At 46.9% G+C, this 25,083-nt stretch overlaps 1 protein-coding gene across 1 annotated transcript in view; it reads right to left on the bottom strand.

Moving 5' to 3' along the window:
* Positions 1 to 13,607: 13,607 nt before the first annotated feature.
* Pde6d (phosphodiesterase 6D) overlaps positions 13,608 to 25,083 on the bottom strand; it is a 50,007-nt gene continuing 38,531 nt past the window's right edge. Inside the window, exons 2-5 of the mRNA XM_038339360.1 lie at positions 19,239 to 19,327; positions 18,368 to 18,493; positions 17,399 to 17,504; positions 13,608 to 14,154 (exon numbers count right to left, since the gene is read on the bottom strand). Coding sequence (XP_038195288.1) covers positions 14,073 to 14,154; positions 17,399 to 17,504; positions 18,368 to 18,493; positions 19,239 to 19,327 — 403 coding nt within the window. The 3' untranslated portion in view covers positions 13,608 to 14,072. The remainder of the gene's footprint in view (positions 14,155 to 17,398; positions 17,505 to 18,367; positions 18,494 to 19,238; positions 19,328 to 25,083) is intronic.

Raw genomic sequence — 25,083 nt, 5'->3', positions numbered from 1 at the left:
AATTCCAGGCTGGGTGTGGTGGTTCACAACTTGGAGGCCAGCCTGGGTGTCCAAAAGCAAGTTCCAGGACAGCCAGGGCTGTTAGAACAGAAAAATCCTGTCTCAACCAAAGTTTTTAGTGTCGTGGATCCTGAACCCCAATAAGGACAGAGGAAACCGAGTCAGGGAGATAGGAAAATCTGGAGGTGAGAAAGCATTGCCCAGGAAGGGGAAAGAGTGGGAAGGTTGATCGGGTGATGCAGGGAGAGATGGGTAGACAAGCCAGCAAGAGAGACCAAACTCGAATCTAATCCTGTAGTAGATACTACTACAGTCTCCCCTTCCATCCTGATCTGGCTCATCTCTCCTTGGGCCCTGAGAACTTTGCTGTAGCCGTGGTTCTTCCTGCTCAGCATCATTCAGCCCTGATGTTGGGACCGTTTGGAGTCCTGGCCTCCAGCTGCTCTCCCCTGCTAGTGACCTTTATTTGGCCTGATTTGAGCTACTGAAAGCTGTGTTGCCTTGTCCTTGACTGAGGATCAGGGAGGTTTTCACCTGCTGGCCCACCGGTGTGTGTCTCTGTGCTCCAGATGCCACAATACAGGAGTAGTAACATCACGTAGTACAGGCGGACACTACACCCAAATATATATATCCCAGATCAGAGACTGGGGCTTTGGTAAAACCCTGTGTACCCAGTCTTCATTTCCGTGCTGGTTCCTCCAGGGAAGAAACCCAACCTCATCCCAGAACAGTTGGGTCACTCTTGGGATTTCACTAGACGCCAATCCAGGTAGGGGAGGCCTCTAAAGCAGGTGAAGGGCTATGTGTGCCACATGTTAGCAGCTGTGCGTTGAGCTGGGAGCTGCTGAACCTGTTCCTTGAGGCCTTAGCCAACACGTAGAACATATTGACCTGAGGGGAGCTATTGAGTGAGTCTTGCTGGCGGGGGTCAATCTTCTGGAAAATAGGGACAGTAATGTGAGGCTTGAACCAAGGCCCACTCCCTGTTGACTTCCTAGTTCTCTGATATACCCAGATGTACACTGAGCCTGCATCCCATTCCAGCAGGTAAGTTCTCATTTCTCTAGAGATTAGTCCTGGGAACTGCCGCCCTTCCATATATATATATACTTTCCCCTGGTCCCAAGTATAGCGCGCGTGCACAGACACACACAAGCCTGGGACCTTTCCAAATGGTTCAGGGTCACCAAGATACAGCTGCTGACCTCGCTTAGGAAAGTACTGGAAGATTCATGAACAACGGGCGCCCTCTGGTGGGCACATGGCTGCAGGGGCTCAAATGGTGTGTGAGGTCATGCCTAGCTAGGGGAAGAGCAGAAAGGGATTAAGCCCATCTGGCCCACTGCACTCGTAGACTGGGTGAATGGCCTGTAAGTGCAATGCTTGGAGAAAATGCTGTCAGCTGGTACTTGGTGGTGTGGATTCCATGATGTTCTTAGCATGGGCAAGGGACTCAGCTTGGGGCATACATGCCCAGAGCCTCTCCATCAAAGCTGCTCCCATAGTAACAAGTACCAGCTGGTCACTCGAGACTCTTGTATCCTCTAGTCTTGGTGATAACCGCCTGAAAGAGAGTGTTTCCTTTTCCTCCTGGAGAATATTCCTCATATAATTGTCAGGCCAGTCTGAGGTAGAACTTGCTGGTCCTGGCTGCACTGAGTGGCACATGACGCAAGATACCCAATCAGAGGGAGCCCTAGATTTTTTTTTTATAATTTAATTTATTTATTATGTATATGGCGTTCTGCCTGCATGTATTCCTGCAGGCCAGAAGAGGGCACCAAATCTCATTGCAGGTGGTTGTGAGCCACCATGTGGTTGTTGGGAATTGAACTCAGGACCTTTGGGAGAACAAGCAAAGCTCTTAGCCACTGAGCCATCTTTCCAGCCCCTAGATTTTTTTTTAATTTAAAAGTTTTTACATTATAGCTGGGCAGTGGTGGCACACGTCTTTAAACCCAGCACTTAGGAGACAGAGGTAGACGGAACTCTGAATTCAAGGCCAACCTGATCTACATATGGAGTTACAGGGCAGCCGGAGTTACACGGAGAAACTCTGTCCTAAAACAAAACAAAACAAATTACATTCTATCTATTTATTTACTTATTTTTATTTTTCAAGACAAGGTTTCTCTGTGTAGCCCTGGCTGTCCTGGAACTAGCTCTGTAGAACAGGTTAGCCTTGAACTCATAGAGCTGTGCCTGCCTCTGCCTCTGGTGTGAGTACTGGGATTAAAAGAATGAACCATCATCACCTGGACATCATATTTTTTAAATTAAAATATTATTTTTATATTAACGGGTGCATCATATTTTTAAATTTTTATTTTAAAATATTTAAAATATTATTTTATTATTTTTACATTAATAGGTGTTTTACCTACATATATGTACATGCACTATGTGTGTAGTACCCACAGAGGCTAGAAGAGGGCATCAGACACCCCAGAGCTGGAGTCACTGATGGTTGTGTGGGTGCTGGGCAAATCCTACCCTGCCCTCTGGAAGAGCAACCAGTGCTCTAGACCCCTGAGGCATCTCTCCAGACCCAATTTATTTATTTTTAAACAATTATTTTTTTCTTCTTTTAAAATATCTATTTTTACCTGGGTGGTGGTGGCACACACCTTTAATCCCAACACTCGGGAGGCAGAGGCAGGCAGATCTCTGTGAGTTCGAGGCCAGCCTGGTCTACAAGAACTAGCTCCAGGACAGGCTCCAAAACTACAGAGAAACCCTGTCTCGAAAAACCAAACAATACCTCAACCATAAAGGTGGGAGGGTGGTGCAGTGGTGAGGTGGTTCAATGGGTCATGGTGCCTGGTGCCAAGCCTGACAGTCTAAGTCTGACCTAAAGGGCCCTTGTAGTGGAGAGAGAAAACTGATTTCTGCAAGTTGTCCTTTGACTTCCTCGTGAACATGATGGCAGATAAGTGCCCATACCCATGCATGCACACATTAAACAAATAAGCAAATGTAATTGAAGAAGTAAAACAAGGGCGTGGAAAGATGGTTCAGTTATTTTTTTTTTAAATATATTTGTTTATTTATTATGTATACAATATTCTGTCTGTGTGTATGCCTGCTGGCCAGAAGAGGGCACCAGACCTCATTACAGATGGTTGTGAGCCACCATGTGGTTGCCGGGAATTGAACTCAGAACCTTTGGAAGAACAGGCAATGCTCTTAACCACTGAGACATCTCTCCAGCCCCCAAGATGGTTCAGTTATTAAAGTACAAGTACTTCCTGCTCTTCCACAGGACCCCAGTTTGATTCCCATGCACCCATATTAGGTGACTCATAACTGCCTAAAACTCTGATTTTAAACCAGGTTGATCTCGAACTCGCAGAGTTCCGCCTGCCTCTGCCTCCCCGGGTGGTGGAATTAAAGGCATGTGTCACCACCACCTGGCTCCCTCCTACCTTTTTGAGACAGAGTCTCACTAGCCCTTGCTGCCCTAGTACTCATTATGTAGACAAGACTGGGCCTGAACTCAGAAATCTGCCTGCTGATGCCTTCTGAGTGCTGGAATTGAAGGTATGTGCCACCACAGCCAGTGCATTCTATTTACTTATTTAGTTGGAAATTGTGTGCGGGGCCCTCATGTGCCATGGCATACACACACACACACACACACACACACACACACACACGAGGACAGCTTGTGAGTCAGTTCTTTCCTTCTGCCAAGAGAGTACCGAGGATCAAAACCAGGTTGGCAAGCTTAGCAGCTAGTGCCTTTGCCTGCTGAGCCGTTTTGCCAGCTTTTTTGTTTGTTGTTTTGTTTTCTGAAGCAGGGTTTCTCCACGTGAACAGCCTTGGCTATCCTGGAACTCCCGTGTGGACCAGGCTGGCCTGGAACTCACAGGGATCCACCTGCCTCTGCTTCCTGAGCCATCACTGCCTGACTAGCATGGATGTTTTGTATGTATGTATGTACACGTGCTATGTGTGTGCCTGGTGCCCACAAAGGCCAGAAGAGGGTGTTGAAACCCCTGAAACTGGAGTTATAGATAATTATGAGCCACCATACGAGTCGGTCTTGGGAACTGAACCCAGGTGCTCAGCAAGAACAACAGTTGCCTTAACCACCGAGCCATCGCTCTGAAGGCCAGCCTTAACGGGATCCTAATTTCCAGTCTTTTTCGACCGATGGGGTGTGGCCCAAGGCCGTCTGACTGGCTCGCCTCGCAGCCTCTGCCCAAAGCTTTTTTCCCTTTCTTCAGCCTCTGGTGTGTTCGGACTTCGCAGCTTTACTATTCTTGCTTTGTGTGTGTGTGTGGGGGGGGGGGGGGGGAGGGGCTGTCCTCACCCCTCAGCTAACTCAGTTGCTCGGACAGGCTCCAGATAAGGAGGAAGCCTCCCGCTCCTCCTGCCCCACCATGATCAGGCGGCTTGAAGTCAGCCAGAAGAAGGCATGCCTGAGAAGGGAGGGGAGAGCCATCTGTTTGTTGAAATGATAGGAAAAGGTTTTTTCCTTTGTCCTTGCAAAGGGCCCACTGGGCCTTTGGTGCACCCAAGAGTGCTGAGTCTCCCAGAAGGTTTACCGTGTAGTTCTCTAGATTTATTTGACCTGGATTTTTTTCAATAGAGCCTATTAACATACTGAAGGACACTGGCGTCTCAAAAAAGCTGATCTTGCAAAACACAGACTCTTGTCAGGGCTCAGGGAGTGTGTGCTGAACAAGTCAGGAGGTGGAATCCTCTGGGAATTGGTCCTCAGTCTAGCTTAGAACCCTCCTTAGGCTGCTTCTTTCTGGGGTCGCAGGCAGTCTGGGGTTGCGCTTGGCACTGAGAGGAGCCTGTGTGCCCTTGACCAAGGGATGTAACTGGTACAGGCGGGTTGAGGGGACAGCAGTGTTGAAACTGGTAGAGGCCTGTCTGGGAAGCATTCCCACTCTCTTAGGGTCTGAAAAAACACCCTGTGCATGATGTGTCATGACTGCAATCCACATTCAGGAGGTTGAAGCAGGAGGATTACTAGGAGTTTCAAACCATTCTGGGCCATTTGGTAATACCTAGTCTCAAAATAAAATAACAACAAAAGAGAAAAGACACACATAAAACAGCACACATTCTAAAATGTATTTTATGTATTTGTGTGTGGGCATGGATTCGGGTGCACACATGGAGGAATGCGTGCCAGGAATGCATGTGCAGTCAGAAGTTGGGTCTATGGACTGACTTTAGATCGTTGACTTGGCAGCAAGCACCTTTATCTACTAAGCCATCCTACGAGCCCCACATACGTACTCTTTACCAAGAAATTGCACTACCAGGAAACCATCTTAGGGACAGCAGAACTGTTGTGGCAGGTGCTAGACTCAAAGAGTCACCAGTTAAAAAAGGGCCGAATGCTGAACTGTCCATCAGGTGGAAGAGTATGAGAGATTGCTTTTTTTTTTTTTTTTTGCTTTGTATGACCTCAATCTTGGCTCAGTCCAGAAATAACATGGGAACTGGGTTGATTTGTTGGTTGGTTTTTTCCCCCCTCTCATTTCTTTTTCTCTTTTGTGAGACAGGGTTTCTCTGTATAAAGTCCTGCTGTCTTGGAACTCACTTTTGTAGATCAGGCTGGCCTCAAACCCACAGAGATTCACCTGCCTCTGCCTCCCGAGTGCTGGGATTAAAGGTGTGCGCCACCACTGCAAGACCACTGTATGCTTTATGTGGCTTTTCATGCTTTTATTCTTTTTTTTTCTTTTAAGTGTACAAATGTTTTTCTTGCCATGGATGTCTGGGTACCATGTGCGTGTAATACCCTCAGGGGCTGGAAGAGGGAGTTGGATCCTCTGGAACTGGGAGTTAGAGAAGATTGTGTAGGTGCTGAGAATCAAGCCTGAGCCCTCTGGAAGAGCAGCCAGTGTTCTTAGCCACGGAGCTACCTTTTCAGACTTGGTTGATTTGTTTTTTGAGACAGTGTTTCTTGTGTTCCAGGCTGGATTTGAACTGGATTCCCCTGCCTTCATCTCCTGGGTGCTGGGATTATAGGCGTGAGACATCATCCACCTGACAAGAAACTGTCAATGTGAGACATGTGCCCACCTTTCTTTTTTCTTTTCTTTTCTTTCTTTCCCCCAGAGACAGGGCTTTCTTGTGTAGCCTTGGCTGTCCTGGAATTCCCTCTGTAGAACAGGTTGGCCTCAAACTCACAGAGATCTACATGCCTTTACTACAAGATTGAGTGCTGGGATTAAAGGTGTGTGCCACCACTGTCAGCCAAGCAGAGTACCCTTCTTTCTAGTACTACACATAAGTTTGTTTGGTTTTGAAAAGTTTTTAGATTTATTTTATTTATGTGTGTGCTTTTGCCTGAATGTGTGTTTGTGTAGCACATGCAGGCCTGGTACCTGCAGAGACCAGAAGAAGGTATCATATCCCCTGGAACTTGAGTTAGGGACAGTTGTGAGTCCCCACGTAGGTGATGGGAACTGAACCCAAGTCCTCTGTAAGAGCAAGTGCTCTTAACTACTGAGCCCTCTCTCCAGCCCCAGTACAAATAGTTTTGAACAAGGCAGGGGGAAGCTCATTTTAACATATGAAGAGAAATGGTGGAATGGTGCACACCTTTAACCCCAGCACTCAGGAGACCAGAGGCAGGCGGAGCTCTGTGAGTTTGCGGCCAGCCTGGTCTACACGGTGAGTTTCTGAACAGCCAGGGCTACATAGAGAAATCCTGTCTCAAAAATAAATAAATAAAATTAAATAAAAAAGTCAAGAGAAAAGTTGATACAAAATTGTGTATGTAATATAATCCAGCTGGAGAGATGGCTCAGAGGTTAAGAGCATTGGTTGCTTTTCTAGAGGTCCTGAGCTCAATTCCCAGCAACTACATGGTGGCTCACAGTCATCTATAGTGAGATCTGGTGCCCTCTTCTGGCCTGCTGGAGTACATACAAGCAGAACACTGTATACATAATAAAAAGTCTTTAAAATTTTGTATATTATTAATAATATAATCCGATAAAATAAGACCTGGTGGGTTGGGGGTATAGTTCAGTAGTACATTGCTTGTATAGATATGCAAGGGCCTGGGTCTGAACCCCAGCACCACAGAGCTAAAGGAAACACAGAAGCAAAGGGGCTGAAGAGGCGGCTCAGTGGTTAAGGCATCTGTACTCGCTGCTCTTACAGAGGTCTAGGGTTCAGTGCCCAGTGCCCATGTGGTGACTACCAACCATCCATACTCCTTTAGTAGATCCACCAACAGCTTCTGACCCCTGTGGGCACCAGGCATGCATGCCGTGCACATATGTCTACGTAGGCAAAACACTCATACATATAAAACAAAAGAAGGAAATAGCTAAAGCTAAAGAATTTTTCTTTACAGTGAGAATATGAACTTTTTCATTGAAAAGAAAGGGAGAATGCTATTGAGTGATCAATTGGAGCGGGGGAGAGGAAGGGAAAGAGAAACAGATGAAATAAAAGGCAAGGTGGTAAGTTCATAGATCCACGAGGACCCCCAGTCTTGTGTCTCTGCCTCCTTGGTGTAGGTCCAGCAGCTCACCCGGACTCCAGCTCAGCCTGGAGGGCGGCCAGGGTAACTAAAGGTTTTGTGTGGCGACTGAGCAATTAGCGAGGGGACAGAGGGCAAGGTAAGGGTGCTTTGTGTGTAACAGATGTGCTGGTGGCGCCAGCGCTGGGCACTGACTGTGTTTGGGGGTGCTTGACTCCTATGCCTTGCTGTTGTGTCCAGCAGGGTGCAAATGACGAAGATATTTGCTGAGGTTTCTCTTTCTTGTAAAAATAGTTAACGTTTATTCTTTTCTGAAAAAAATCTGGGAGGACTGGAGAGATGGCTCAGTGGTTAAGAGCGCTGGCTGCTCTTCCAGAGGTCCTGAGTTCAATTCCCAGCAACCACATTGTGGCTCACAACTATCTGTAATGAGATCTGGCGCCCTCTTCTGGCCTGAAGGCACACATGGAGGAAGAATGTTGTATACGTAATAAATAAATAAATCTTAAAAAAAAAAAAAAAACACTGGGCTGGAGAGATGGCTCAGAGGTTAAGAGCATTGCCTGCTCTTCCAAAGGTCCTGAGTTCAGTTCCCAGCAACCACATGGTGGCTCACAACCATCTGTAATGGGGTCTGGTGCCCCCTTCTGGCCTACAGGCATACACACATATACAGAATATTGTATACATAATAAATAAATAAATATTTATAAAGAAAAACACTGGAGGAAGTTTTAAAAAAAATCTGGGGGCTGGCGAGAGAGGTTGGCTCGGGGTTAGAAGTTCTTGCTGCTCTAGCATAGCAGGACTGGAGTTTATTTCCAGTACTCAAGTTAGGTGGCTTACAGCCAGGAAATCCAACATCCTCTGCTGGCCTCTGCAGGCACTCACAAATCACACCCGCCCCTCTCCATGCATGCTCTCTCTCTCTCTCACACACACACATACAAATTGTAATTTTTTTTTTTTTTGAGACAGGGTCACATACTCTGTAGCTCTGGCTGGCCTGGAACTTGTTATGTAGACTGTAGACTAGGATAGCCTCAGATTCAGAGATAACTTGCCTCTGCATCCCTAGTGCTGGGATTAAAGGTGTGTATCATGTCCCCCAGAAAAGAACATTTTTGAGACAAGAGTCTCACTTAGGTAGCCTAGGCAGGTTTTCCTGCCTCAGACTCCATGTTATCCCACCGCACCTGACTCTGTGTTTTGAGAACTTTGAACAGCCACTAGGTCGCTAGCAAGCGCTTCCAGGCTAAGGCCACAGGAAGGTGTCCTAGAAGGGACTGGTGATCACTTTCTGCATCTAGGATATTCCTTCTGGCTATCACCTGCAGAGTAAACGGGAACAGGAAGGACCAGCCGGTGCCTGGTCCCCAGTTGGCTAGGGGGGACCAAAGGAAGGGCTCAGGGGATGTTTATAGAGCAAAGTCAATGCCCTTGAGTCTACTGGAAACAGCTGCTCTCGAAGCCCCACCCCATCCACGGAGAGGTGTCCGTCCATCCTCCCATCTGAGTCTGTGCGAAGGCAAAGCCCTTTCAGGACGTCCTCTGCCAACTGCCTCCTTTTCCCTTCGGCCTGGTTGCGGCTGCTCTATACCACAACCAAGCTCTCCCTGGTCCAGAGGCAAGTGGGTAGAGACACTCTTGCTGCTGCTTACCACAGCAAAGGAAATGGAGGAAAAGCTGGCTTTCCCGTCTGTTGGCTGCTGGGGACCCATCAATCCTACGGGTGTGGTCTGCCGCTGCTACAGCGTTCCGTTTCCTAAGTGTGTGACTCAGAACTCCAAGTGACATCTTGGCTTCCTGTCTCTCCCACCCTGGCATCTACCGGGAGGTGAGGGGCTCACTTCTTCCAGCAAGGCAGTGCCACAGTTCTGTGCCTGCTGCCTGAAGATGTGAGATGTGCTCGCAGCTGACAGGAGTCAAAGTTTAGGGTTTAATGAATTGGCACACAGTATGTTCTGGATCCACAATAGTTTAAAACAGGACAGCTTGGTCAAGGGAACAGCAAGAAAATGGAAAACTGCGTGTGTGTATGTTCGCACATTCGAGTGCATGTGTGTATGAGATTGTCAAAGAATTAACTCACTGAAGGAAAAAAATATTGTCAAGGAGCAAGGAGCAGTGTGCCTAGACAGGGATTCTTGAAACATAAAAGATTGTCAAGGGAGGCAAAGGGTCTGGTGCAGTCTAGAAGTAAGAAGTCTGGGAGGAGCCACTAGGGGGAGACAGAGGGGAGGCAGTGGCTTTGGAGTAAGGAGGGCAAGGAGGGGTGAGTAAGAACTTCCAGAAGAAAGTCTGAAATATAGCGGAGGGGCAGGAGTGGAGTAATGCAAAGCTTAAAGGCTCCCTCCCTCCCTCCCTCCCTCCCTCCCTCCCTCCCTCCCTCCCTCCCTCCCTCCCTCCCTCCTTCCCTCCCTCTTTCTCTTCTTTAGAAAAAAAATCTCCATATGAGTATCTTGCTTGCATGTTTGCATGAGCTCTACGTGTGGTCTGGTACTTGTGGAAGCTGGAAGTGGAGGTCTCATTCCCTGGAATTGGAATTAGAGACGGTTGCGAGCTGCCCTACGGATGATGCGAACTGAATCTTAACGTCTGAGCCATCACTCCAGCCACATCTTTTCTTTATTTTTAGACTGATTTGTTCTAATATGTATGAATGCTTGCCTGTATATGTGTACGTGTCCCATGTCCTTGCCTGGTGCTTGTGGAGGTCAGAAGAAGGTGTGGGATCCCCTGGAACGTGTTGATGCTGGGAACCAAACTGGGGTCCTTTGCAAGAGCAAAAACAAAACCAACCAACCAACAGCTGACCAATATGGTAGGCTGAGTGAAAGGCTTCCTGGATCTGTTTGTCCTCAGGGACATCTCTTTCTACAAGTCCCCATCTTATGAAAACCGTTTGTCATATCTCTTCCTACTGATGGATTTAGTCAGCACAAGCCTGCACAGAACACAGCCTCTTACTGATATTAACAAGGGTCTCCGAGTGTGGCCCAAGTGTGGCATTCCCCACACAGAGCCCTCAAAGGCGCTTGCTGCCAAGTATAACAACGTTAAGTTCAATCCCTAGAACCCACAGGGTGGAAGGAGCTACCCAGCTCACTCAAGCCATCTTCTGACCTCCATGCTTGGAATGCGCGCGTGCGTGCACACACACACACACAATAAATATTCAAAACCTAAAAAGAACACTGTTCAGCTGGTGTGGTGGCCACACCTATAATTCCAGTAGGAGAAAGGCAGAGTTAGGAGAATGGTGAGTTTGAGGCCAGCCTGGTCTACACATTAAGACTCCAAGACACTGCTGTACAAACAAAACACAAAAACAATACCCCTGAAATTTAAAGGGCTCAAAATATTGGCAAGTAACTTAACAGGGAGAAAGGCGAGAGGGCTTATTGCATGGCACATAGCAAAGCTGTGCCAATTTCCTCTGACGAGATCTGTTCTCCCACTCACATTTGCCCAAGGCTGTGTGGTCTGAGATGGCTAATCCTTCCCCTCAGTTTGCACAGGACAGAAGTGGGTATGCCTCTGGCCTCTGGCCAGGAGTACACTGCAGAGACCTGAGCCAGCCTGGGGGCTGTCCTCATGTACTGTGTGTCTCCATCAGTTCGATGGCTGTACTAGCGTGTCCCACAGTAGTCTATGGCTCCCACACCAGTCACCAGTGTCTTTCTTTCTCCTGCAGTGCTGGGCATCGAACCCTTGACCTCCACCACTAACCACAGCTCCAGCCTGTGGGTGTTTCTGTGTGCAAGGCAATCAGGCTCTCTGCAGACCTGAGAAAGTACCTACCAGTTTTTGAAAACCAGTGGCCACATTCTGTGCCAGGCTCTGTCCACATGTTACTTCCAACAAAGCTCCAGAGGTTTCAGAGGATCCAGAAAAAACTCAGGCCTTCAGGCAACTGGGTATCAATTCCAACCTCAGTCTTCACTTACCCTACAAAAGCTAACCTGGGAGCCGGGCAGTGGTGGCGCACGCCTTTAATCCCAGCACTCCGGAGGCAGAGGCAGGTGGATCTTTTTGAGTTTGAAGCCAGTCTGGGCTACAAGAGCTAGTTCCAGGACAGGCTCCAAAGCTACAGAGAAACCCTGTCTCAAAAAACCAAACCAAAACAAAAAAAGCTGACCTGAGGGCTGGTGAAGAGGCTTCCTGGGTTAAGAATTCTGTTAAACCGGTGGTGGTGGCGCACATCTTTAATCTCAGCCCTTGGAAGGCAGAGGCAGGTAGATCTCTGTGAGTTCGAGGCCAGTCTGGGCTACAGAGCCAGTTCCAGGACAGGCTTCGAAGCTACAGAGAAACCCAGTCTTGAAAAACAAAAACAAACAAACAAACAACAAACAAACAAAAACCCAGGTTCTGTTGTAGAGATCTGGGTTCCATTCCCAGTGTCCATATCAGGCCAGTAATTCTAGCTCTAGGGGGATCTAGCACTTCTGGTCTGCCTGTCCTGTGTTAACCCCTTCCTCTCCTCCAAGCCCTCAGCATCCTGCTGTCCTGTTGGCTCAAACCTCATGGCATGGCTGTGTTCCCCATTGCTGTTTCAGGATACTGTTTCTTGAACATATGCCGTCTACCCTAGAGAGACAGGTGGCTTCAAAGGATAACTAGGATGTAATTCTTTTTCTGTTTTTTCTCAGAGAAGCTAGCAAAGAATTCAATCTGAATGTTTGGCTGGATGAGAGAAGGGAGAGGCGTCTCTTTTGACTCAGGGTCTCATGTGGACCATAGCCTCCGATTTGCTATGTAACTGAGCATGATCTTGACCCGATCTCTGCCTTCCCCTCCCATGTGCTAGGTGAGCTATCATGCCAGCCCTGGGGATGCACCAGCCAGGTATGACTCTCTCCATGGCCATGTGTCCAGCACTGGTAAACGTTCCTTGGGGGAATTCTGGGGAGCACATATGGATCAGGAAAACAGAAGAGATGGGGTTTCAGGAAGACAAAAGGAAGCCTTCATTCAGTTTCACCTGTTTCCACCGTGCGTGTGTGTGCGTGTATGTGTGTATGTGTGTGTGGTAGGGGGCAGGTCTCACATACCTGGGCAGTTTTAAACACTCTGTGGCTATAGCTGGCCTTGAACACCTGTTCTTCCTGCCCCCCTCCCTTCCCCTTTTGGAGTGCTGGAATTACAGGTATGTCCACCACACCCAGCTACATCCCTAGCCCCTCACCTTGTTTTTTTTTCTAATTTAGTTTTGGATATTAAAAAGATAGTTCTTGGGGCTGGAAAGATGGTTCAGCAGTTGGGGGCGCTGACTGCTTTCCCAAAGGACCCAGGTTCAAATCCTAGCACCCACATGACAGCTCATAACTGTCTAAGATCTGACACTCTCAGACAGACTTACCTGCAGGCAGAACACGAAGGCATATAAAATAAAATAAGCTTTAAAGAAGTTGGCACAGTGCTTGTTTAGTATGCACAAAGCCTGGATTCGAACCCCAGCAGCTCTGAAACTGTGCGTGCTGTCACTGTAATCCAGCACAGAGAAGGTAGTCCAAGGTCATCCTTGAAGCTATAGTCAGCTTGAGGCCAGCATGGTGCTACTTGGGACCTTGCTTAAAAAAAAAAAAAAGCAAAAAACAAAAAACAAGCTTTCCAAGATAATACGAGAAAAGAAGGCTGGTGCTGGCTTGCTCGGAATGTATGGTTCTCCTCCTCACCCAGAGACACAGGCTGGGAAGGAAGGTGGGAGCCAAAGGGCCAGGTAGTACCCTCTGGTCTCAGGTCTACCATTCTGGTTGCCAGATGACTTGAAATTGTTGATATTTTGTAAAGGACAGTGAGTGCTACTGTAGCTCGGAGCGGAGTCCCTATCAAAGAACTCCTTTTGATTTTTTTATGTCAGACCCCAGAGCACTGCAGGAGGGATTATGTTCCTCCTACGCTGGCTTCCTCTGATGTCATCTTAAGCCTCTCAGCCTTGCCCCAGCCCCGTGTTTCCCCATCATTGTCTTCTGATGTCCACTTTTAGAAGCAGCAGTGGAGGCATTTGGGAATGAGAGCTAACCATCTATTTCTGGAGCGAAAGAGTTTGTAATCCTACAATGTGATAAATCTCTGTTTTCCTTCATGAAGACAGATTCACAGTCCAGAAAAGAAGAGAAACAAGCAGCGCCATGCTAAAGACTGTAGGAATATCTGAATGCTTTAATTACATCATGTAATAATAATATCATAGTCTATTTTACAAGTTAAAGGTATGAGACTGTATGAAATAGAAGTGGTAAGGGAGAAAAACCTAAATGGGTCAGGAAGGTAAATTTTTTCAAAACCAGAGGCCAAGGAAGTGGGGCAGGGACAGACGCAGTGTGGTTCCCGGTATGGGTTTGCTCCCATGCTTGCACCAGGAAAGAGTTGAGGCTTGTCCCCTGCCCTTGGTTGGGGTTGGGAGTTTAGTCTTGTCAGTGAAGATGGAGGTTTTGGGAGAAGAGGCCAACTGGCTACCTATACAGAGCTGGTTTCCTGGTGCCACAGGTGGGTCTGCGTTGGAGGAATCAGCTGGAGTATCAAAAATCAAACATGTGGAGGAGCAAAGCAAAGCTTCCTCCTGCCCCGTTCCAAATTCTTGGAGCGCACACACGTTCTTCTCTCAGACGTAGAAAAGCCTCACTCTGGACGTGCTGACAAGAAGGTCGTCATCAAAGAACTTTGTCTCTATGATGACATTGCCCCTGTGGGAGAATCGAGAGGGCAAAGACAGTGAGTGCCACAGGCCACGGCACCACTTCCACAGATGGTGTCCATTTGGGTTCTCCAGGCCGGGTACATGTACCACCTAGAGCCTTAGTTTGAGCATCACAATCCTTGTTCAGAGTCAGGTGTGGTGGTGCATACCTGTAATTCCAGTACCCACAGGGCTGAGACAGGAGGAGGAGTTCAAGGTTAGTCTGGCCCATCTAGTGAGATTCTCTCTCAGAATGAGAACAAAGCCAGGCATGGTGGTGCACACCTTTAATACCAGCACTAGAGAGGAAAAGGCAGGGGGATCTCTGTGAGTTCCAGGTCAACCTGGTCTATACGGTAAGTTCTAGGCCAGCCAGGGTTGCAAAGTGAGACCTTGTCTCAAAACAAAAACAAAGCAAAGCAAGCTAGGAGATGGTGGCTCAAGCCTTTAATTCCAGCACTCGAGAGGTAGAGGCAGGGGGATCTCTGTGAGTTCAAGGCCAGCTTGGTTTACAAGAGCTAGTTCCAGGACAGGCTCCAAAGCTACAGAGAAACCCTGTCTTGAAAAAACCAAAAGACCAAAGCCAAAACAAACAAACAAAAAACCAAAAAACAAAGCAAAGCAAACAAAATTAAAAAATGTTGTCTGCATGGGTTAGATTCTTACAGGGTGTTTAACTTATGTGACGAGAGTTTGTTCCAGTCAAGTGCAGAAGTCGGAACTCAGAGTATGCCTTTCGTCTTGGCACACTGATGTCTTCGCTGAGTGCTCTGCACCCAGATCTCACCGACACCTCTGGCTGGATTACTCCGGCTGCAGATCCTGGCCAACCTCAGGGAGGCACTTTTCCTATAATACTAACTAAAGCGGACAGCTAGGGTTCCGTGCCCTGCAGTTCTCTCCTGACTTTGGGTAGTAGCACCCTGCTCTTCCTTTGTGGACAATCTGCTCTTCTAGTCTCTGGGTCAGCTGAGTGACCCCTCTCTCACCTTGCAAAGGGGGTCACAGCATTCTGTTCATGCCAGTCAGATTCCTTCGCCTGAGTAGCCCTTCCTCAGCTACCTCTTAGGAAGACAGCACAGCTTCTGGCCCTTGTCTCTTCTCAGCTGCGAGGGCTCTGCTTGGTCTAACTCAGGTCTATTAGCCAGGGTTTGTTTCTGTGGTTTGTGACCAAAGAACGTTAAACGAGGTACTGGACTATGAGGATGAGGTCAGATGGCCATCCCAGTGGCCCATTCTGTTTGCGTCTTCTTTTCCTGGCTGGACCAGAGAGTGATCCTAGAGTCTTGTGCATGCCAGGAAAGAACATTCCCACTGAGTCACAAATGGCAGTGCTCCTATTTATAAAATGGAATATTACTGCCATACCAAATTACCTTTGAGTTTTTTTTTAATATTTTATTTTTAAAAATTGTTATTTTAAGACTGCGTGTGGTAGCACATGCCCTTAATCCAGAACTCAGAAGGCAGAGTAGGGAGATCTCTGTGAGTTCGAGGCCAACCTGGTCTACATAGCAAGTTCCAGGGCAGCCAGAGCTAAATAGAGAGACCTTGTTTCAAAGAAAAACATTTTTATTTTATGTGCATGGATGTTTTGCTTGCATGTAAATCTGTGTAACATACATGTGCCTGGTGCCTGTGGAGACTATATGAGGGTATCAGACCACATGGAATTGGAGCTACAGAGAACTAAGAGTTGTCAAGTGGCTGCCTGGACTCAAGCTTGGGTCCTATGGAGACAGCTAGTACTCTGAACTGCTAAGCCATCTCTTTAGCGCCTCTGTATCTCTTCTACATTTGGTGTGGCTTTCATGAAGGATCTCCTGGCAGAGGATCTAGGGTTACACAATCATTCGTGGGTCTAAACTTAGACAACACTACCACTGACACTCCTTTCTGGTGGTGCCAGGCGTAGAACTCCCTTATGTTAAACAAATTCTCTATCACTGAGATGCATCCCCAGGCCTACTGAGATATTTGAAAGAATCTCCTCCCACGAGAAAATTATAAGTGGGCAGTTACTGACAGTGTTTTTACATCTTTATTTTATTATTACTGTGTATCTGTGTATGATCTGTGTGTCGCTGCAGGAGCAAGTGGTGTACACGTTACACTTGTACCATAGCACAACACATGTCAAAGGACAACTTTCAGAGACCTTTCTCTTCTAGCCTGGGCTCCAGGGACCAAACTCAGACCACTGGGTCTGTAGCGCTAAGCACTTTTACCAGCTGAGGCATCTTGCTGGCCATGGACAGTGTTTTTTTTTTTTTTTTAAAGATTTATTTATTTATTACATATACAGTGTTTTGGTTGCATGTATACTTGCAGGCCAGGGCAGGGCACCAGATCTCATTACAGATGGTTGTGAGCCACCATGTGGTTGCTGGGAATTGAACTCAGGACCTCTGAAAGAGCGGTCAGTGCTCTTAACCTCTGAGCCATCTCTCCAGCCCTGGACAGTGGTTTTTGACAATACAAATGAACTGTTCTTTGATCAGGAAGTAATTACTGAATTCTAGGCCAGTCTCTGGAAGCCTCGGCCCAAATGTTACCCTCTACGATGGAGCCCTCTGGAGGATGTGTTAGGGGATCCAGAGAGCATACAGAGACACAATGAGAGAGTGAACCGCTGGATTTGACATCAAATTTGTGCTGCTTTCTTTCAACGCTGTCTCAGTTTTCACCCTCACTGTGTCTGTGAAAGCAAAACTCAGCAAGATTGGACATTACTCAGTAGGGCGATGGTAGCACATGCCTTTAATCCCAACACGCAGGGGGCAGAGGCAGGGGAGCTCTCTGAGTTTGAGGCCAGCCTGTTTTGCAAAGCGAGTTTCAGAACAGTCAGGGCTACACAGAGAAACTCTGTCTCAAACAACAACAACAACAACAAAACCCAAAAAACAAAACACATTATCACCCAAAGATAAGTTGTCAGGGTGAACTGGAAATTTAAAATGTGGTCTAAAGATTTTGTCCTGTTATTTTTCACAGCACAAAAGTCAGTTATCTTGATACAGCCCTGGGTACTCTTCTGAGTGAGTAACCTTGACACAGCCCTGGGTACTCTTCTGAGTGAATAACCTTGATACAGCCCTGGGTACTCTTCTGAGTGAGTAACCTTGACACAGCCCTGGGTGCTCTTCTGCTCTTGTCTCTCTAGATCTCTGCCTGTGAACAGGACCAGGAGTCCCAATTGCCTCGAAGCCTGTTTTGAGACACACTTTGAAATTCCCTGAAACCTCACTCACGTTAGGACGCTGGCGGGCATCATCTGGGACTCGGGTGCTGCTTCTATCAAGGACTGCCAGGTATTTGTGGAGTTAGGGATCACAAAGCCAAACTCGAAGAACCACTCTGAAGGAAGAAGGAAAAGCCAGTGAGCAGGTGCTATCTGTGGGTATGGGGAACTATAGGCTATTTGTCCCTCTTCTTTAGAGTGGACTCTTCCTACCCAGAACCATGAAAGGAACCTATCAGATATCTCCTACACCAGAGGCACATGAAAGGAACCTATCAGATATCTCCTACACCAGAGGCACATGAAAGGAACCTATCAGATATCTCCTACACCAGAGGCACATGAAAGGAACCTATCGAGGCACACGAAAGGAACCTATCGGATACCTCCTACACCAGAGGCACTCAAAGGACACAGAGCCTGCGCACTTTTTTTTCATTTGTGTCACAGACGACTTCTTTTTTTTCTCTTCAAGACAGGGTTTCTCTGTGTGTGTAGCCCTGGATATTCAGGAACTCGCTCTGTAGACCAGGCTGGCCTCAAACTCAGAGATCCACCTGCCTCTGCCTCCTGAGTACTGGGATTCAAGGCGTGCATCAGCACAGCCCAGCTAAGCAGTATTTTCTTAGGAGTAGGAAGATGTGCACTAAAATAAAGGTAGAAAGGCCTTTGGAATTTTAGTTTTACGGTGCCTACATGTTTTCTTACGTTTTGCCAGCTCATTCAGGGAGTCCCTACTAGTTATAGCTTATGATGTGTAGGTACAGTCCTATACTATCATAGCCGCTTCTTCTAAGACCACACCCAGGCACAGGCACCAGGCTTCCAGGGTGTGTCTAGCCTTGTTTTGTCTCCACTCGGGTCCTCAGTGCAGGATGTCGGATTCCACTGGTTATAAAACTAGTATTTTCAAAGCACTGCTATGCTTTTTGCCCTGTCCTCCCACACCCTAGCTCCAGGCACACAGACAGCAGAATACCTTCTAGGCATTGCCCTTTGAAGTAAACTTTTTGCTCCAGGCGGAATTTTTCCATTTGCTCTGCAGAAGAAAAGTTCAGTTCTCGAGACACTGCCTTGCACTTGAGGATTTTCTTGGGCACACGGGCTGATGAGAGAGAGAGAGAGGTTGGTACCCTTCTAAATGAGAGCCACAGGACTATGATGCTATAGGTTCCCGTGAGTTCCTTTGGCTGCCTTAGAGAACACGTTATGCTTATTAAATTTCATTAAGTGCCTTGGTAGCTGTATTTCATTCCAGCTGAAGGCAGAGATCTAATGGGTCAACACATGTGACATGTTACCAAGGAACACAAGACCTGGTGTCTCCATAGGCCTCACCTAGCTGCTCTTGGCAGGCTCAGGCTGGGAACGTCCTTCCTCTATGCAGGCTGCATGGTACCTTCTCTATATTCTGATTCTTTGAAATGCTTCACCTTTTCTCTTTTCCTCCAGAGAGATAAAAATGAAAATTTTGTTTTGGAAAAAGTTGAAACCTGAGCTTATAGCTTTTTTTTTTTTTTTTTTTTTTTGAGACAGGGTCACAAGTGGTTCAAGATTGGCTTTGAATTAACTATATAGCTGAGGCTGGCCCTGAACTCTTGATCTTCCTGCCTCAATCTGCAAAGTTCTGGGATTACAGGTATGAGCCATCACATCCTAGATCTAGGTATGGTCCGATGCTAAAGTGGATCTGGGGAAGTGAGAGAAAGAAATGTAAAAGTGGAACAAGACATGTTCTGTTTGTCGGCAGGGCTCACCTGTCTACTGGCTGTGTGTTTACTTAGCTCCCTGGTGCCAGGGTCTGTGCTGGCACTGGGCATAGCTTGTGCATTCAAGGGTCTGCAAAGTACCTTCATGCTCCACACCAGGGACAGACAGGTCTTCTGTTCCTTGCCAGAGTATCTTTCCTGTCTCGGCATCCCGAAGATTCATCCAATTTCTGATTAAACATGATTAAGGAAAAGTAAGGTCCCCAGAGTGACTCCTACCGTGCAGTGGAGGGTCTCACTTTGCCATCCCATCTACTCTGTTAGTTTGTGTCAAGTCTGCCAAACTTCCCATGAAAGCAGGTGAGTATATGTAGGAGAGTCCAAAAGATACCTAAAGGAAGAGGCGGAGACCACCAGAGAGATTTTTATCTACATCATCTTACATAAGAATTCAGAGACAAAGTCTGTGATGTAGCTCAGTGGTAGAGAACTTGTTTAGCATTTTCAGGGTCCTGGTTCAATCCCCAGTATTGGGAAGAAAAAAAAACAACTCAAAGATAGCAACTTCTATATGCTGTGAATATGCTTTATTACCAATGGTTAATGAAAAGGCTGATTTGGCCAACTGTCAGGAAGAATAGAGCCAGACAGGAAATCCAAGCAAAGATACATGGAAAAAGAAGGCAGAGTCTGGTAGATGTCAGCAGTCGCTGAAGGAGTAAGATGCCAGAGCATTGCCAATAAGTCACAGGGCACATGGCGACACACAGATGATCAGAAATGGGTTAATTTACATGTAGAGCTAGTCAGTTAGAAGCCTGAGCCATTGGTCAAATAGTTGTAATTAATATTAAGCCTCAGAGTGGTTATTCGGGAACTGGCAGGCAGGAGAGAGAAACCTCCAGTTATAAAAATTGTAAGCGAGGGCTAGAAAAATGAATAGTGAAAAAAAATCTAAATGTGTCAAAGGAATCTTATCAGCCAAAACAGTAAAAGACACAGGAGGTCAGGTATCCGGGGTACTGCCAAGGCACTGAGTCACACAGACAATCCCATCATGGGGATCACATCCTGTAAGCCTCGTTCACTAGCATGGAGCTACCAAATAGCCTTTAGTGTCCTGCTTTTAAATGTGAGTAGACAGCCAAGGAATGGCAAAATGGTTCAGCGGGTACAAGCGCTTGTTTCACAAGCCTGACAACTTGAGTTTGATCTCTGGATTTCATGGTGGAAGTGCATAACAGATTCCCAAAATTTGTTCTCTGACCTCTCCAAAAGTGTTGTGGTATACATGCATGCATGCATGCATGCACGTGAAAACACACACAAACACACACATGTGCAAACACATGTATCAGTCAAGAATCACCAGAAATCAAGAAGATATTTACTATGAAAGACAACCCCAAACAAAAGAAAAAGGGGATTACAGATGAAGATACAAACTTAAAAAAAATTACAAAAATAATAGACAGCACTAGACAATGGCTCAGGGTTAAGAGTGGCTGTTACTTAGGGCTGGAGAGACAGCTCAGCACTGGCTGCTCTTACAGAGGACCCGGGTTCAACTCCCAGCACCCATATGGAAGCTCACAACTGCCTGTAATTCCAGTTTCAGGGACCTGAAATTTGCCATGGTAAAACACTAATGCACATTAAGAGAGAGAGAGAGAGAGAGAGAGAGAGAGAGCGCTACTTTAAAAATTTTTTTGCTTGCTTATTCTCTCTCCCCTTCCCCACCCCTCAAGACAGGGATTCTTTGGGTAGCCCTGGCAATCCTGGAACTTACTCTGTAGACCAGGCTGGCCTTAAAGTCACAGAGATTTGCCTGCTTTTGCCTTCTGAGTGCTGGGATTAACGGCTCGAGATTTTGTGTTTCTGCCCCCATCTTCAGGTGATGAGGATTGAACCTAGGGCTTTGCGTTTCCAGGCAAGTGCTCTACCACTGAGAGAAACCCTAATCTGCTTGCTACTTGTTGCAGAGGATCAGAGTTCAGTTTCCGGAACCCACATGGTATGGCTCACAATCGCCAGTAACTCCAGCTCCAGGGGATCTAATGCTCTCTTCTGGCCTCCTTGGGTGCCAAAGTTATACACAGATACCCACAGGTGCACACAAAATATACATAAGCAATCTTTAAAAATGAAAGACATGGGGGCAGGGCGGTGGTGACGCACGCCTTTAATCCCAGCACTCGGGAGGCAGAGGCAGGCGGATCTCTGAGTTCGAGGTTAGCCTGGTCTGCAAGTGCTAGTTCCAGGACAGGCTCTAGAAACTACAGGGAAACCCTGTCTCGAAAAACCAAAAAAAAAAAAAAAAAAAAAGACATGATATAACCCCAACGACCAATGTTTTATATTACAGGTATCTACTTTAGGTGATGTTCTGTGGTTCATAGCTGCTACAATTCATAGGCTAGTTAACTAATAATCTCCTTAGCCAAAAATATCTTAATATCTAATTTAAGTATCTACGTTCTGTGTTTGATACAATAAGTGAGGTCGTAATAACACATCTGGAGAACAACAGCAGCAACAAAAAGACCACTAGAAAAACAGGTTTTGGTGCCAGAGTCAAGAATACTAATGTCTAAAGGTTGGAAGAAAAACTGAAGAAAACTATTAAGGAAAATTAAAAAAAAATAAAATAGGTGAATAAGAACAGAAAAAGGGGTCTGGTGAGATGGCTCAGTGGGTAAAGGTGCTTGCAAGCCTAATAACCTAGCTTCAGTCCCTAGGACACAGGGTAGACTCCTGACTGCCCCACCTGTGCAGCGGCACCAGCGCATTCCCCACCCCCACACAGACACAATGTGTAAATAAATGGAATTAAAAGAGACGGGAGAAGTAGAGACTCATCTAAGAGGTCTACTATCTAATGACAAGAATGACAGAACAGAGGCCAGACATGGTGGGACCGTGCTTATGAGGGAAGTCAGAGGTCCAAGATCATCCTTGTGACCTTGTGTGAGGACAGCTACACTGTGAGCTGGAGGCCGGTCTTTTATCTTTCTCAAACAAAACAAAACGCAAACAAAAATATGAAAACTCACTGAAAATCTTTTTTCTTTTAAAAGTAGTGAACAGGGCTGGAGAGATGACTCAGTGGTTAAGAGCCTGTTCTTCCAAAGATCCTGAGTTCAATTCCCAGCAACCACATGGTGGCTCACAACCATCTGTAATGAGATCTGGTGCCCTCTTTTGGCCTGCAGGCATACATGTAGGCAGAACACTGTATACATAATAAATAAATAAATCTTAAAAAAAAAGTATTCGCGATAATCATCAGCGTGATAGTGGGGCAAGGACAGTTCAGGTACTCTCTCCTCTGCTGTCCAAAGACCTAGCTGGGGACATCCCCATGGACACCTGGGATCCCCTCTAGAGCCAAGTCTCTTGCCAACCCTAAAATGGATCCCTTAATGTAGGTATCTTCTTCCCTGCTCTTATATCTGCCCTTCCTCCATCTCCACCCTCCCACTCCCCCAAGCTGTTGCCAGTCCTTCCCTTCTCCCTTCCCTCTCCAACTCTCCCCTTTCCCCCAACCTCACTCCCACCCCTGCCCCCACTCCCATGTTCACAAAATCACCATAGAATCTTCGTCCCGAGGGATGGAGACAGAGATAGAGACCCTCATCAGAGGAACGGACTGAGCTCCCAAGGTCCAGTTGAAAGACAGAAGGAGGGAGAAGACGAGCAAAGAAGTCAGGACCGCAAGGGTTTGGTCCACCAACTGAGGCAGTGTACCTGTTCTAATGGGAGCTCACCAAATCCAGCTGGACCGGGTCTGAATGAGCATGTGATCATACTGGACTCTCTGATTGTGGCTGACAATGGGGGCTGAAGGAGACGCCATTGATAAAGGCACTTGTTTTTACAGGCGTGTTCTGGCTTTTTGGGACCTTAGTCTATATGGATGCACAGCTCCCTAGACCTGGATGTAGGGGGGAGGGCCTTGGACTTCCCACAGGGCTGGGTTCCCTGCCCTCTCTCAGGGTGGGAGAGGGAGGAGGGGGTGTGGGGGAGCGGGAGGGGACTGGGAGGAGGGAAGGAAGTGTAAATAATTGAATGGAAAAAAAAAAGTAGTAGACAAAGAAAATTTAGTGCTGCTGTTACCAAGCAAAGAAACGGAGCCTGTAAGGCTGTCAGGAGCACTGGAGAGGGCTGAGCAGCTGAGGGAGTTTACATGTGCTTTTTTTCTGTTAGCAAGGACACCATGCCACCACCCTCCTCTGGGAGGCAGGGGCTGTGCTGAGCCTCAGCAGCTAGCAGATGCAGCTTTTCTTTTCCCAGGCCTTGGACAGCTGGGGCAAGCACACGGCCGAAGCTCGGACACTGGAGACCTCAGTTCAGAGGTCCTGAAAATGGCACTGGACAAGAATCTGAGAATACTCTGTGTGGGCCTGCATGGACAAACCGACTGTCTCTTTCCTGCTGTGGGGCCTTCTGGTGCAGGACCCGCTACCTCCCCGCCCCGCAGATCTTTGCTGCACTCTCCCCTTGTCTGACTAGCTGTCACCTGAGAGCCCTGCACAGAAGAGCCGCTGTGCATCACAGGGGTGGTATGCATGTACCTGCAGAAGGCCTATGTTTTGCTCTGATACAGAGACACACAGCTTGGGTAGTCCAGAAGCCCAGGGTTACTGAGTAATTAGGCCAGGAGCCAGGGTAATGTATGCCTTCTTCTTTGGTGTGTTCTCCCAAGTGCTTCTGGCCACTGAGCTCTTCTTTACCTACTGGGTTCACTTCCTCTGCTCCACATTTCAAATGAGTTAACTAATCTATTGTGCTGGAGATGGAATCCAGGGCTTTCCACATGCTAAGCGAACACTCTGCAGTTAAGTTAAACTCTTACTCTTTAAGTAACTGAATTTAAATGAACCTTCAGAGTATATATATATATATATATATATATATATATATATATATATATGTCTACTCAAGTCATAGCTTACAATTTTAAGTACTAAAAACCTGCCTGCCTATCCCTGCATCTGTAGAGAAAGGTTCTCCATTCTAAGACGGAAACAACTGGAACTGTCACCCTGTCCCGCCATTCTGTGCTCGGATTTGGCCCACACACCTTAAGCCCCAGGTTTTCAGAAGACGCTGTCTTTACTTGACTTGCTCTGCAGAGGCCACAGAAGTGTTCTATATGCCCACTACACTAAATGCACATCAGACCATCTGGAAATTAAAAAACAACCTCAAACACAAATAGCAGTTATCACCAAAATTTTTGGTTCACAGGCAGAAAAGATATTCTTAGCAAAAAGCTACAGCCGGAAAAGCCTTAAAGAATTGATCTCAGTTCAAGTTGCATCTGATGAGAAAATGCCCCTGTTCCATGTCAGCAAGAAAAAGATTTATTTCTATTATTTAGAGATTGTGTGTGTGTGTGTATGTGTGTGTGTGTATAAGATTAAGAAAAAAAGAGGTAGCCGGGCGGTGGTGGCGCACGCCTTTAATCCCAGCACTCGGGAGGCAGAGGCAGGCGGATCTCTGTGAGTTCGAGACCAGCCTGGTCTACAAGAGCTAGCTCCAGGACAGGCTCTAAAGCTGCAGAGAAACCCTGTCTCGAAAAACCAAAAAAAAAAAAAAAAAAAAAAAAAAAAAAAAAAAAAAAAAAAGAAAAAAAGAGGTGTACTTCAGAGGCAGAGGCAGGTGAATCTCTGTGCGTTCAAGGCCAGCTTGGTCTACAGAGCAAGTTCCAGGACAGGACAGCCAGGGCTGTTACACAGAAAAACCCTGTCTCAGCACCCCCGACCCCCCAAACAAAAAAGAAAAAAGAAAAAAAAAAGAAAAGAAAAAGAGGCCATGCATTTGAAAGAGAGCAAGCAGGAAGGTATATGGCAGGGTTTGGAGGAAAGTGAAGGGGAACATGATATAATTATATTATAATGTCAAAAAATAAAGTCATGTGTCTGTGTATCTGTATGGGCATCCATACAGGCCAGCGGTATCCCCCCTGGGGTCAGAGGTAAAG

This window comes from Arvicola amphibius, chromosome 8 (assembly GCF_903992535.2).
Source record: "Arvicola amphibius chromosome 8, mArvAmp1.2, whole genome shotgun sequence".
NCBI lineage: Eukaryota > Metazoa > Chordata > Mammalia > Rodentia > Cricetidae > Arvicola > Arvicola amphibius.
This window is presented reverse-complemented; position numbering and strand designations above follow the sequence as displayed.